The sequence below is a fragment of the Mastomys coucha genome, unplaced genomic scaffold (assembly GCF_008632895.1).
Source record: "Mastomys coucha isolate ucsf_1 unplaced genomic scaffold, UCSF_Mcou_1 pScaffold15, whole genome shotgun sequence".
Lineage (NCBI taxonomy): Eukaryota > Metazoa > Chordata > Mammalia > Rodentia > Muridae > Mastomys > Mastomys coucha.
The window spans coordinates 19,014,913-19,027,463 of record NW_022196897.1 but is presented as its reverse complement, the minus strand read 5'-3'; the positions used below and the strand labels follow the sequence as shown (position 1 = coordinate 19,027,463).

The 12,551-nt window shown below is 45.1% G+C and overlaps 1 protein-coding gene and 1 long non-coding RNA gene across 3 annotated transcripts in view; one reads left to right on the top strand and one right to left on the bottom strand.

Moving 5' to 3' along the window:
* The window catches only part of Gpr107 (G protein-coupled receptor 107), a 73,650-nt gene extending 71,608 nt beyond the window's left edge, over positions 1–2,042 (bottom strand). Inside the window, exon 1 of the mRNA XM_031369740.1 lies at positions 1,880–2,042. Coding sequence (XP_031225600.1) covers positions 1,880–2,038 — 159 coding nt within the window. The 5' untranslated portion in view covers positions 2,039–2,042. The remainder of the gene's footprint in view (positions 1–1,879) is intronic.
* Positions 1,896–11,504, top strand: LOC116089964. Of its 2 annotated transcripts, XR_004118509.1 has the most exons (4): positions 1,896–2,541; positions 3,085–3,184; positions 7,912–8,117; positions 9,853–11,504. It is a non-coding gene; the product is annotated as an uncharacterized LOC116089964 (long non-coding RNA). The 2 variants fall into 2 exon arrangements; XR_004118508.1 differs by having other exon boundaries at positions 1,896–3,184.
* The last annotated feature ends 1,047 nt before the right edge of the window (positions 11,505–12,551 follow it).

Below are 12,551 nucleotides of genomic sequence, written 5' to 3'. Positions count from 1 at the left end.
GAGTTCAAATCCCAGCAACCACATGGTGACTCACAACCATCTGTAATGAGATCTGACCCTCTCTTCTGGTGTGTCTGAAGACAGCTACAGTGTACTATGTAAGTACAGTGTACTTACATATAACAATAAATAAATCTAAAAAAAAAAAAAAGATTCAGCCTGGTAGTTGTGGCGCACGCTTTGATCCCAGCACTTGGAAGGCAGAGGCAGGCAGATTTCTGAGTTCGAGGCCAGCCTGGTCTACAGAGTGAGTTCTAGAACAGCCAGGACTACACAGTGAAACCCTGTCTTGGAAAAAAAAAAAAAAAAGACTGTCTAAGAAAAAAGATTCTAGTACCAATTATAGGATAATCTTAGGGAACATGTTACAAGAAAGAAAACCATCGAGTCATCTGACACAGAAGAAAAATCAATCACAGAACTTCACCAGGTTTGCACAAGAGAGAAGTCAACCACAGAACTACTCTAAGTTTGCTTCCACTACACATAAAGGTTGGTATAGAAGGTTGGATATACTGATACTCAGGTTGGCCAATATAAATACTGCCAGCATTTACCTAGTGTACCAGACATCTGGCACTTTAATACTAGAAACGTTGGACAAGGAGCCAGGAGATATGGTCCAGTGTGTCCTGTTACAAGTTCTGTTTCTAATTCCTAGGCTTTATGAACTCAGGTAAATTATATACTCAATAAAAACAATCTGCAAACCTCAAAATGGGAGACTTTAGAAATCAGGAGTTCTTAGCCTCAGAGTGATGAACCTACAAACTCGAATACCTTGATAAACTTTGCAGGATTATGACACTACAGAGAGGCCAAGAAAGCTGTGTGGCCTTCAAAAAAGCATTTCGGGGTTGCGGGGGGGAGTTCCTACAGCTTTCAGTGGATTTTATAAGGAGCCAAGACTGACCTGTCTTGCTGTGGGTTAAGAGCCACTTTACTCGAGATGTTTTTAATTTGCAATCAAAAGCTGACAGCCCATGAATGCCTGTATGGATTTGGCCAGGTTTCAAATCTACAGTCTGTCTGTACCCTTTAAACTCTACATTCATAAGACTTCATTCTTCACACACCTAATGTAAAGTGTTTTTTACAAAGACAGCTGTGTCTAGATCCACACTTCTTGGAACACTGACAAGGCTTTGAGTCGTAATGATGTCACCTTCTGTTCTCCAGGTATATTAACCGGCTGACAACCTGTGTAAGCCTTAGAGAACTTGGATACTGTGGGTTAGCTACCATAGCGGTTCATTTCAGGTCCGTCATAAACATCTTCCTTAGGCAATGACCATAAAGGGAAAAAGAAAAAGGCCCACTACTTAAAAATACTTTGAACGCTGAATTTAAATTTTCAGGCTTATTCTTTCTTATTTTTTCTTCTTGAAATCAAGGCATGTAATTTCAAGAGAGATTTGTATTCCTCTTGGGGATCCTGGCTTTGGTCAGTCAATCGAGCACCTTAAACCAAGCAAGGAAACAGGCTAAGATTCCGCACAACTTCAAAGTGCCAGATCAAGGGGCACAGAGGGGCGGCGACTGCGGACAAAAGAAGTTGGAATTAAAGTTATGAAAGGGTGAGTAGGGAAGGTTGCCACCAACGTGGAATCGGGAGCCAGCAGGAATCGCAGCAGCGGCCTCCCGGGTCTTTTGGGATTTAGGCCGCGGCTGGGCCCCTTCCTCACGACCTGAAACCTGCAGGGACCAGACTACCCGAGGCGGCCGCACGGCGTAGTCCATCCCCCACGGGGCGGCGCAGACCCCCTAGCTCAGGGGCTGAACTTGGAGAGCCCGCAGGGCCGAAGTTTGCTCAGCCCGGGACAGCGGTCGCGCCCCCGTCGTCACTCCCTGATCCTGCCTCCAGCTTGCCAGACCTTACTTTGAGCGCCAGGTGATGGACGCGGCCCAAGACGGGGTCGACCAGCAGCTCCAACAACGTCAGCAGTCGTAGCAGCCGTCGGCAGAAGGAGCCCGAGCCGCCGAGGGGTACCGGGACGGCCATGTTTGTTCCAGCATCACCAGCTGCTTCCTTTTCCATCCACTTCCGGGTCAAAGTGCGTCGTCCCGGACGTGCTCTGGAAGGGGGCGTGGCTGCCGCCTCCGGGGGTCCTTGAGATCATTTTACTGGAAAATGCTACTCTGGTCACGGAGGTATCCGAGCGGACCACCTTGGGACTCTTCAGTTGGCTTCCCCGGGCGGACTCCGGCAAAGCCCCTGTGAGGACCCTGAAGCGTTTGCCATGACAACCATGGCGGGGCAAGTCCAACTCTGGGCCTCCTTTCTGCTTCTACGGGCTTGGGGATTGAGGGGCCAGGACCAAAGTCAGGAACCCGCAATATCCAATGATGATTGGACTGTCCTCTGTGATAATAACTTAGAAATTGCTGGCCTGTCTTAGAGTCCTTGACTTATTATTATCCTAGGTCCTTTACACAAACTTCAGCTTGAAATACTTGCAGTAATAGGATTTATTGAGTCCATAAGAAGCAATCCTCTAGGCTTTTTTTTAAAAAGTGGCAGACAATCTAATCAGATAAGAGGTAGGTGTCATGCTTTTCCTCTATTCTACCTAAACTCGAAGAAATGGTCATTGTGTCCAGTCTCAGCCGGGAATGCAGATTTTTAACTGATACGTCATTTTGTCTTGTGTGATTTCATGCCACCGCTGGAGTCTGAGCCTTGATGTTTTCTATTTTAGTCTTTTTGGAAACTTTACCTTGAGTCCTTGGCACTTAATGGAAGGACTTGGTGGTAGGTCCCTGGTACCACAGGGCTTACAGGAAACACACATATTACAATTGCTGATAGCCAAGTTTGTTTAGTTCTTAGATTCTTGTTTTTAACTGGACACACAAGTAACATATGCTTTTGTGTATGTGCATGTAATTATTTAAGCAAAATAGGGTACAACAAAAACACAGAGAACTCAACTACCAGGCAACCACCACTATGTATTTGTGTGAACACCTATGACAGAATTAGATTACTATAGCTTTTTAACTGGAACTAGGAACAGGATATATTTTGAAAGGTCTGGTTGGTTGTTTTTTTAATTTTTTTATGTATGTGTGTGCCATGTGTAGGTACCTGAGAGGACCAGAAGATGGTGTCAGGTCCTCTGGAGCTGGGGCTACGGGCAATGGTGTATTGCCTGACATCGTGGGTACTAGAAACTGAACTCAGGTACTCTATAAGAGCAGTAAATGCCCTTAACCACTGAGCAGTGTCTCTAACCCAACATGATAGATCTCTATCTATAAATACATATACATAGGTAATTAAGTTTATTTTTTTGTTGTTCGTGTGTATATAAATGCCGTGAGGTGTACCCAAAGAGATCAGAAGGGGGCATCTGATCCCCTGGAATTGAAGTTACCGGAGGTTGTCAGCCATCCAGTGTGCCTGCTGGGGAACCAAACTCCAGTCGTCTGAAAGAACAGGAACTTTTAGCTGCTGAGTCATCTCTTCCAATATGATATACTTTAATGCCACTGTAAACTTAAAAAATTTCACTTGGAACCAGGAGGTGGTGGTACACATTTTTAAACTAAGCGCTAGGAAAGCAGAGGCAGGCAGGTGCATCTCTGAGTTCAAAGCCAGACAGGACTACTCAGAGAAAACTCCAAGTTGAAAAAAACAAACAAACAAACAAACAAATCACTTTGTTGGGACTACCCTATCCTATTTAAAAAAAAAAAACCACTTGGGAAAATACAGAACTAAAAGTGAGATGGTTTTGGAGCCAGAGAAGGTCCTAGGTTTGCCTCTGTTTGCACAATCTTCATACACGGATAACCTCCCCCCCCAATCCTTCCCTAACTAAAAAGCCAGTCCAAGTTCAGTCACACGCTCTTCAAAAGCAAAAGTAGAGCATGCAGGCGGAGATACAGAGAGTGGAGCTTATCTGAAGACGTTTCAGTTTCGTGGGAGGGGAAGGCAGTGAAGACTGGCTGGTGGCTGGCCTCTTCTCCCTTTCCCTTGGGTCTTGGGCCATCTCTTTTGAATATGCAATCTTCCATGTTTGAACAGGATTTTCATCTGATCCCACCCTCTTACAGATAATGAAACTTAGAGCAGGAAACTCTGGAATTACTCTTTGTAGCCCTACACAGAGAGGTGAGAAATTATTTTCTGAGTGAACTTAATTGGTTATGTGATCTATATATATGCTATGTCATTTAAAAGCATAAGAGTCCTACAAGATGTCTTATTTTCTTTCTTCAGACCAGGTTTGGTTAGATTAATTAATTCAGAGGCAGTCTGTTTATGTCTTGTTTTGGTTTGGTTTTTTGGTTTTTCCAGACAGGGTTTCTCTGTATAGCCCTAGCTGTCCTGGAACTCACTCTGTAGACCAGGATGGCCTCGAACTCAGAAATTTACCTGCCTCTGCCTCCCAAGTGCTGGGATTAAAGGCGTGTGCCACCACTGCCTGGCAGCAGTCTGTTTATGTATAAATGACCCACCAGGCACAGGCAGACTAGTGATCCACTGACACAGGCAGACTAGTAGTGACCGACTGGCACAGGCAGACTCTCAGTGACCCACCGGCACAGGCAGACTGGTGATCCACTGGCACAGGCAGACTCAGCCTACTCACCAAGCCCAGGACAAAAGCCTGTCTTGCTTCATTGAGAACGAGGCCATTGTCGAATGCTTGGTTGGACCAGAAAGCTCTGTAGATAACCCAGATTTTTCCACTTTGTTAAATAGGTGTGAAATCAGTGTCAGGGAACATTAAGTAGCTTTTTGAAGACCAGATAGCCATTTTGGTAGTTTTAGCTGGCATCTGTAAATCCAGGACTAAAACTGCTACAGAAGACTGTCTGGGCTTCTTGCTAGTATTATGAACAGCTTTTTACTTATTTTTTTAAAAAAGAATTTATTATTCTATTTTATTGTGTTTATTTGTGGGGTTGGGGAGCACATGTGAGTGCAGATTTCCGGGAAGCCAGGAGAGGGTTAGAACCCCTGGCACTGGAAGGTGGTAGTGAGCCCCACGACATGGGTGCTGGGAACCAGATTCAGGTCCTTTGAAAGAGCAGTGCACACTCTTATCTTCAGAGCTGCCTCTCCAGCCTCGCCTGTCTGATTTTTTTTTTTTCTTTTTTTGTTTTTTGTTTTTTTTTTTTCTTTCGAGGCAGAGTTTCTCTGTATAGGCCTGGCTGTCCTGGAACTTACTCTGTAGACCTGGCTAGCCTCAAACCTGCCTGAGTTTTATAAGTTTATATTTTAAAAAAGGTAACGAGCTGGCATGGTAACATAGCTATGACCCCATGACAGGAAGTCGGAGGTAAAAGTCCCTTGTTGGGGATATATTAACTATGTGTATGCGTGTACGCCTGAGTATATGTGATATATTAACTATGTGTATGCGTGTACGCCTGAGTATATGTGATATATTAACTATGTGTATGCGTGTACGCCTGAGTATATGTGATATATTAACTATATGAGAGGCCAGCAGAGGAGTTAGAAGTGGTTGGTGGCCACCCTGTGAGGCCTGAGAATTGAAACCTGGCTCCTCTGGAAGAGTACTGGGTGCTCTTTTAATTATGAAGTGATTTCTCAGCCCCTACTTAAGTGATTTTTACTTTTAAAAAATTTTTTTTAAGATTTATTTATTTATTATGTGTAAATACACTGTAGCTGTCTTCAGATACCCCAGAAGAGGGCATCATATATCATTACTGGTGGCTGTGAGCCACCATGTGGTTGCTGGGATTTGAACTCAGGACCTTCAGAAGAGCAGTCAGTGATCTTAACCACTAAGCCATCTCTTCAGCCCACTTTTAAAAAATTTTAAGTGCCGGGCACTGGTGGTGCATGTCTTTAATTCCAGCACTTGGGAGGCAGAGAAAGGTGGATTTCTGAGTTGGAGACTAGCCTGGTCTACCAAGTGAGTTCCAGGACAGCCAGGGCTATACGGAGAAACCCTGTCTCGAAAAACCAAAAAAAAAAAAAAATTAAGTAAACAGATGAATTCTGAAGTAAGTTTCCCCCCCTTTTGGTGTGGTACTGTGGATTGGACCGAGGCTTCATGCATGCTGGACAAGCCACTGTGCTATTTTGCCATCCATCTTCTGCTTCTTAAGGTCCAGTGCTTAACTGCTAACAGTCAGGCTAGAGAGGTAGCCCAGAACTGAAGGGCACTCACGGCTGATGCAGAGGACTGGGCTTTGTCTCTAGAACCCACGTGGTGACTAACAACTACCTGTAACAACGTTCCAGTGGATCCGGTGGCCTCTTCTGACACACATACATACATTCAGGCAAACAGACACAGAAATAATAATAATAATAATAATAATAATAATAATAATAATAATAATAACAATAATAATAATAATAATAATAATAATAATAATAGTAATACCCAGACATGATAGCATATGCCTTTAATCTCAGCACTCAGAAGGCAGAGGCAAGTGGATCTCTATAGGTTAGAAACCAACCTGGTCAACATAGCTCCAGGACAGCCAGAGCTACATAGTGAGACCCTGGACAATGGCAATGGTAGTGATAATGTGGGACTGGAAAAATGACTCAGTGGTTAAGGGCACTTGCTACTCTTCCAGAGGACACAAGTTCAGTTCCCAGCACCCACATCAGGAAACTCATAACTCCTGTCACTCCAGCTCCAGGAGACCCGGTATCTTTTTCTGGCCTCTGCAAGCACTACCACAAACACACACACACACACACACACACACACACACACACACACTCACATATACACATAAGTAAAAATAATAAAGACCAACAAATAATAAAGTTCAATGCCACTCTTTAGAAGACCTGTCTTTGAATTTGACTAAAACTAAAAAGCAGATTATTCAGGTATTCTCAGTTCCTCTTAGTAGTGGGAAAATGTTAGTCTAAAGAAGAATTTTGTAGTGTTGTTGCAGTAAAAGTTTTACCAGACTTAAAATTAAATCTGTAGGATCCTTTCATTTTTAACCTTGGGAATTATGACAGACCCTGCATAAGGCCATAGCAATCAGATCTGCTCAGCAGTTCATGAGGACGTCTGTCTTCATGGGTATGGGAACCCTATGGATATGGTTATTTTGCAATCCAGAGGAAGGAACATGGAAGACCCCTTACAAAGTCTTTGAAAACTTGTTACAAGGAGTCAGTATGGAAAGTTCTTCGAACACTGGGTCCCTGCAAGGTGTAACACATGACTTCTGAGTTTCCAGAAAAGGTCATTTGCGAAACCAGAATGCTGCAACCACATATCTTGTTGAGTAACAAAACAAGTTCTGCCTGCTTCTCCCTGTCAGTGCTTTCAAGGGGCGTTAAACCCTTGACTGGAAAAGCCTGGAGGTCAGGAAGGACAGAGCTCCTCAGCCCTGGCTTTGAGCCTTGCTTTCATAATTAAAAGCCTGTATGGTTTTCAGGATCAGTTCAAAGTTGCCACTGATAGGAAACCCAGGTTTGAATTCAAATTTGTACTTTGGGTATAAATATTGATAATATTTAGCCTGGGCTTGGACAGTTAAGGAAATATGATATAATTGCTGGTTTTTTTCCTTTTACCAAAGTTTTTATTACATTTATTCATGTATGTATTGGGGAAGGGATACATACCACCAGAGGGGGGGGGATAATGTTCAAATTCCGTTGTCTTGCCGGACAGTGGTGGTGTACACCTTTAATCCCAGCACTTGGGAGGCAGAAGCAGGAGGATTTCTGAGTTCAAGGCCAGCCTGGTCTACAGAGTGAGTTCCAGGACAGCCAGGGCTACACAGAGAAACCCTGTCTCAAAAAACCAAAAAAAAAAAAAATCTGTTGTCTCTTTCTGCCATGTGAGCCTGAGCCACGGGGATAGAACTCAACAGGGCAGGTTTGGCTGCAGCTCCTTTGTCTGCTGTGCTGCCCCACAGGTCTGTCTATCTCTGTCTTTTCAGAAGAGTTCTTTGAGACCCCAAAGCTAACACAGTGGAAGGAACCAGAGGCTTATTGCGTCGTGGTAACATCTGCTGGCCATGTCTTCCAAATTGCATTGGAGAATCTCAGGCATCTCTTGAGACAGAGAAGAAACCCTTAAAGCATCTTTTTGGCAAGTGGGAAAATGTCAGTTCAGTGGCTCCAGGACACCTTCAGTGGGCTGAAGGTGAGCTTAAGGTGAACCTGAGAATCACTTTTCAGCCTGGAACACTACAACCTGCTCAACTGGTGGCAGAATGGGTTTCATAGTTTACGGAGTCTTTACAGACCTTCAGAGAAATCAGCAATAGGGTATTAAAATCTAGTTGCAGTTGTAGATTTATCCTGTTCCTGCTAGTGCTTGGCTACATACTGGGCTGCAGCTGGTTCTGAGTTTACCATAGTTCCACCAACAGTTGTACAGGAATACTAAATGCATTTTTTTGGACTCAAGTCACTTTAAGGCCAGCCTTGGCTACATAGTAAGTTTGAGGTCAGCTTAGACTACATAAGACCCTGTCTTTGTTTGTTTGTTTGTTTGTTTGTTTTCGAGGCAGGGTTTCTCTGTGTAGTCCTGGCTGTCCTGGAACTCACTCTGTAGACCAGGTTGGCCTCAAACTCAGAAATCCACCTGCCTCTGTGTGTGTGCCACAACTACCCAGCAAGACTCTGTCTTAAAGAAAGACGAACAGGGCTGGAGAGATGGCTCAGTAGTTAAGAGCACTGGATGCTCTTCTAGTGTTCCTGAGTTCGATTCCCAGCAACCACATGGTAGCTCACAACCATCTGTAATGGGATCCCACGCCCTCCTAGCAACAGTGTACTCATATAATAAAATAAATAAATCTTTAAAAAACAAACAAAGTCTGGCAGTGGTGGCACATGCCTTTAATGCCAGCACTTGGGAGGCAGAGGCAGGCAGGTAGATCTCTGTGAGTTCGAGGCCAGCCTGGTCTACAGAGAGACTTCTAGGACATCTGGGGAGACCCTGCAAAACAAACAACAACAAAACCCAACCAAACAAAAAACAAACAATAAGCCAGGCTTGATAGCATGCCCTTTTAATCCCAACACTCAAGAGGCAGAGGCAGGCATATCTTGGTGAGTTCAAACCAACCTAGTCTTCATAGGGATTTCCAGGCCAGCCATGAATGCACAGAATAAAAAAGGGGTGGGGTGGGGTAATTGAGATTTAACTCCATTTTAAGATGGGCTATGGGAATTTTTTGTTTGGTTGGTTGGTTTTTCGAGACAGGGTTTCTCTGTGCAGCCCTGGCTGTCCTGGAACTCACTCTGTAGACCAGACTGGGCTCGAACTCAGAAATCTGCCTGCCTCTGCCTCCGAAGTGCTGGGATTAAAGGCATGAGCCACCACTGCCTAGTGGGTTATGGGAAATTTTAAGCTAAAATAGGAAAGAAACTATTGAACAAAACAAAAGAAATGTCATTGGGAAACTTTAGTGAGAGACAGCCATCATCCATCTTACCGGTCAGGCCTGTGGTCTAGCTGTAAGAGCAGTTTGGAAGACATTGCTTTCTTGCTATGGCACACAGAGGAAAGGAAGCCTGCATCTGTGCCCTCTTTGCTAAGCACTTTGCAGAAATTTTTTGTACATCTGAAGAAGCCATGAGGTCACTGTTCTATTGTAAGAGAGGAAACTGAGGTTTGGAGAAGGGAAGCTCTGCAGCTGCCTGCACTGAGGTCCGCATATCTGAAGTACAGATGGCATAAATTACCAGAAGCCACACATTTAGTAAGGACTGGACACTGGGATCCCCAACAAACATCAAACCAGTCTGTTTCAGAACCCCATCCATCTGCCACTGAACGGGTACCTATAAACCCCAAGTCAAATGTTCATGAATCCTATTCAGGTTTAGAACGGACCAAATCCCTGATAGATTTGTCTTTAACTACCCAGAAATGGTGACTGAAGCAGGAAGATCACACCCCCCTCCAAAGTTCTGGGTCGCCTGGGCTACACAGTAAGATCTTATTGCAGAAAATAAGGACTCAGAAGATGGCTCAGCCAGTAGAGACATTTGCCATCAAGTCTGATGACCTAAATTCAATCCCTGGAATCCTTGCTGTGGAAGGAGAAAACTGACTCCCACACGTTATCCTCTGGCCTCTACATATGTGCTATATGTGCATGCGAACACACACTCATATACACATAACTAAATAAATATACCAAGCTTTACAAGGTTGTGGCATGAGCCTTTAATTCATCACTTGGGAGGCACAGGAAAGTGGATCTTTGTGAGTGAGTTAGAGGCCAGCCTAGTCTACAGAGTTCTAGACCAGCCAGGGGCGTTACACAGTGCAGCCCTGTCTTGGGCGGTGGGGAGGGAAGGGGAAGAAAGGAAAGAAGGGAGGGAGGAAGGAAAGAGAGAGCAAACAGCCAGAAACCTATGCAGGAATGGTCAGTGATGTTTGTCCAGATGCCCTAGAGTTAACTCCTTCCGTGCCATCAGTTCATTCAAAGGCAAAGACCACAACTTTGTGACTCAAGGTGGAGCAGGTATGCAGCTGTGCTGAGGTCAGCATTTGCTAGGGTGGAACAACCTAGCTAAAGAATCAATACTGCATTTGTCTTTCATTTTCTGAAGCTTTTGACTCAAGCATCTTCCAGTTACATTCCATATTTATCCAAGTGAAAGATATATATGTTAAGTGTGCTCAGTTAGCTCGACTCCCGCGGTACACTGTGGCTTCCAGAGGTTCTGCAACAAAAAATTTCTGCTTACTCAAATAAAACGTTTCCTCTCCTGGCATCTTTCTCCCCTCAGTTCCTTCTGCTTCTTTCTCTTTAGGGCACAGGTTGTTTTACCTCCTCCTGGCTAGCCTATTTTTTCAAGTGGTCATTCTAGTTTTCCAAAGTCAAGATTAGGTCATTTTGTGGACGGAAAAGGAAATGACAAACAAGCAGGGAGAGAGGCAAGGTGATGAGTTTGCCAGCAGGCAGGGTCTCCCTAGTGTGGTCATTTTCAGCTTGGAGCAAATAAAACCCAGTGGCATTGTGGGGCATGGGGATATGGCTAAGTGTGGCTAAGAGAACTGGCTGCTCCTCCCAAAGACCTGGGTTTGATTCTCCACACCCATGAGTGGCTCACAACCATCTGCAGGTCATTTCCAGGGACTCCAAGGGCTCCAGACATGAGTGGGTGCACTGATAGACATGCATACAGAACACAAAACAACCCTGTGGTGTTGTTAACATTGCTTACATTTCCAAGTCCTCCAACTCACCCTCGCTATAAATCTGCCTTGGCAGGTAGCTGGCTGACCATCCCCAGCAGACTAGGGAGTAAAGAGTGCTCAGACCTGGTAAATGTGGGGGCAAAATATTTAAAACAGACACAAAGGATGGAGGCTGTGCCTTGAAACTGACAGAAGACAGACCAAAATAGTTTTGATAGCTGTAATGTAACTACCCAACAACGGAAGTAGGAGGTCCTGAGGGTTAAAGCGAGGTTTCTCAGCTCTGCCCCTCCTTCCTTTTTCTTTCTTTCCTTTTCCTTTTCAAACAAATTTATTTTATGCTTACTTTTGTTTTTTGAGACAGGATCTCACTGTGTAGCTGTAACTCATAGAGATCCACCTGCCTCTACCCCCATACCACACCATTATTGTTTATTACTGTTATTTTATTTTAGTCAAGGTTTCCCTTTGAGGTCCAGGTCATCCTTCTGGGTACTATGTGGCTCAGGTTAGCCTTGAACTTGCAGCCGTTTCCCTTCCTCTGCCTAAGGAATGCTGAGACTCCCAAGTCTGGGACAGCACATCCAAGTCTGGGCCGAGATTCATGCTTGAAGGAGCATTAACTCCCTGATGGAAAAAGCTGAGAGCAGGGAGTGGAGAAACTTTTAGAAGACGGTCATGGCTCTGGAGGAGAGGTCTCAGCATTCAGAGAAAGAAAGGTTGTGGAAATAGGACCTGAGGGATTCTGAGGGGACAATTGGAAGCCCCCAGATTCTCCGCAGCATGTGAGAAAAGGCATTCTGTGGAGCTTTGGAAGAGTTAATGAGATGGCTCCCATTCTGTGTCAGCCACCCACTGGCCGGTTCACCTCCTCTGTTGACACCACTAGGTCGGGACTGGTAGACACTGCCTCCTTTTGGCAGCTGGGGCTCTCCCCGTAGATAGAGGTGAAGTCCGTACAAGACCACCCAGCCAAAGAGTGCAGAGGCTGGATTTGAGCCCTCCAAAGTCTCTGTGGGCCCTTCCGAGATTCGGGTAACAAATTCACTGCCGAGATTCCTGGCCAAACAGGTAGGAAAAGACACACATAATTCTTTGGGCGCACAGTTCTTTCCCTAGGTTCCCGGATCTGCCGGACTCCTGTTCTCTTCAATGTCCTGTGTACACTGTGCACCGACGTCACGTCAGGCCCCACTCCTACGCGCGCTGCCGAGCTCCTTTGGCCTCCACAGTGTCTGGGTAGTGGGAGAAGCCACTCCAGGAGCTTCTAAGGTGGGCGTCGGTGGCCACCAGGGGGAAAGTTCTGAAATGGAAAACAGCGCTAGGCGCGGTGGGTAGAAGGCAGACGGCGATGGAGCGACGTGATCACCAGCAGTCCAGTCTGCAGACAGAGTGTAGGTCCCAAGAGAGTGCTGG